Below are 2,267 nucleotides of genomic sequence, written 5' to 3' on the forward strand. Positions count from 1 at the left end.
TGTGCCCTCCATCGTCCATTATGTAACCTACCGTACCCCTCCGTCTCCATCTGCTTTTGCCAGTCTGTGTTGGAGAGAGATTGTGCTTAGCCCTCAGAACTCAGTCTGTCAGTCTGAACTTGTCTCTTTGGGAAACATTTAGTTTAATACGGTGCATTTCTTTGATCCTCTGACACATCTTAACTGCAGATACTTCTCTTAGAGATTGAGTAACCAATTATTTTACCTATTCTTTGTCCTCTCAAAGTGAAATTATTGGACTCCACTAAAGTTATCTTTATTTGGATTTTGGAACAATAAATGCCCAAAGATAAGTGAAACTTATTTTCAGCGTTCAAAATAATTGGGTGGATCTTTGTCAAATTTCCAGTTGTACTGGGCAGCAAATATTATTATTTTTATTTTTTTGTTTTGTCTATGAAGCCCATGTCTATAATGAATCTGCAACATTTTGTAGCACTGTATAATTATGGTCACATCGCTCATCAATCTCATAATGTAGCGTCATGTAGTATCAATAATAGACTTTTAAGTCTATTATTATTAAAAGTAACTGTAGTATTAAAAGTCTAGCATTATAACTCTCATTGTTTAACTTAATCTTCATTAATGTATTACTTGCGCAAGCAGAGCGGCAAGTACTGTAATCGGCTGTGTATGTCAATCGCATGTCGGTGGACTCCGTCGTAACTAAGGTACATTTGGTCATCGGCTGTATGTATGTACAGTCGGGTGCCAATGTGGTCTTGTCCCTTTTCATTTAGCTGCTCTTTTCCTTTTGCACATATTGGAAAATTAGTTCCGAAATCAACCAGCAGGTGGAGCAGTTGAGTATGTTTTTATAGTAGGCCTAGTGCATGAACCCTGCATGGCTAATAAGACAAGTAGGCCTATGCCTTAAAACATTATACTTTCTCTCTATAACTAAAATGTCCGGGTAAAAATGGTGGTCCCTTATTGGCCATGTATGGCCTACTTGTGTGCAAGGCGCAAGTTGGCCCCCTCGGCAGAGTGCATTAACCCTCAACATTTAAAAAGAAAAATCTTCTAAATCCTCCAGTTTTCTGAAATATATATTTTCACGATTTTTCAAAAATAGCAGACCTACAAGCTCGTAGCGCGCCACTCGGTGGCGCGCTATGAGCTTGTAGATCTGCTATTTTTCAATAGCTAAATTATAACAATGTTTAAAACACCAAAAGGGGTTCCCGCCCAAAATGGGTTAAAGTTGTGGACCATTAAGGCCAGAGAAGAACGTATACAGTATAAACAATTATATTATTATTTTTATACTGTATTATTTTTATACTTTATTATTATTTTTATTTTTATTATTATTCAAATAGTCCTTTCTGCACGTGTTTCCCCCTCGAATTGTCCATAATCCTTGGATCTCCTCTTCATCACCTCGACTCTCCTCTTCCCCTTCGCCTATAGTCCCCTCGTCTCGGGCTCAGAGCAAAGCGGCGGCGAAGGAAGTAACGACGGACAGAGCCACGATGGCGTAGCCCGTACGATACACCTGGGGCATCTTCAAGCCTTTGCCCGTCGCGTCCCACCACAGGTGGCGGACGCCGTTGTAGGTGTGGTAGGACAGAGGGAGGGCGATTCCGAACTTGGCCAGGCCGATGAGATAGGGGCCCGCGGGGAGAGAGTGGATCAGGTCCAGGTAGTACGGGTAACAACCGCCCGGCGATGCCACCAGGGCCGCCGCGGCAAAGGCCGAGATGGCCGCGCTCATTCCGACGCCCGTTACCCTGTGCGCGATGGACATCGCCATGGGCACGGACCACCTGTAGACGGTGAGGTGAGGAGACATGGGTCTTTTTAGAGCTTTGTTCGTGGCCCAGAACTTGTCCATCTCCTCCTGCGCGGTGGTTCCCCTCGGGGCTGAATGTGTGTGTGGTACGCCACGGCACGGTGGACCGGAGAGACGGACGCCCCGCCGCCGGGTCAGTGTTCTCAAAAGCAGCGCCATGTCCGAGACGTGCCGCCGAGAGGCCTGTTTCTAGTTTCTTGACGGTTTGGTGGTCGCGTTCATAGTGCCGGCGTAAAGGTGACCCAGCGTTCTCTTTACTGTACTTGTATCTCTGTTCGTGTCCTGTCACTCTCTTTACCTTACATAGACTTTCTTCAGAGCTCTGGTCTGATGTCACACACCCGATACAAAGCGTGCCTGACGAGGCCAATTTGCACAGGAAAATTTGCATTTTTATGCTAGTTCCGTTGTTGGCGGTAAGCTAATCGTATTTTTGGTAAATGGTGCA

The 2,267-nt window shown here is 45.1% G+C and overlaps 1 protein-coding gene across 1 annotated transcript; it reads right to left on the reverse strand.

The window, feature by feature from the left end:
* Positions 1-1,453: 1,453 nt before the first annotated feature.
* Positions 1,454-1,978, reverse strand: sdhc (succinate dehydrogenase complex, subunit C, integral membrane protein; the record flags this gene model as incomplete). Its single annotated transcript, XM_079495893.1, has 1 exon — positions 1,454-1,978. One exon carries the CDS (start codon positions 1,976-1,978, stop codon positions 1,454-1,456), a length of 525 nt encoding a protein of 174 aa, XP_079352019.1.
* Between the last annotated feature and the right edge of the window lie 289 nt (positions 1,979-2,267).

Source organism: Electrona antarctica (assembly GCF_951216825.1).
Source record: "Electrona antarctica genome assembly, chromosome: 24".
NCBI classification, from domain to species: domain Eukaryota; kingdom Metazoa; phylum Chordata; class Actinopteri; order Myctophiformes; family Myctophidae; genus Electrona; species Electrona antarctica.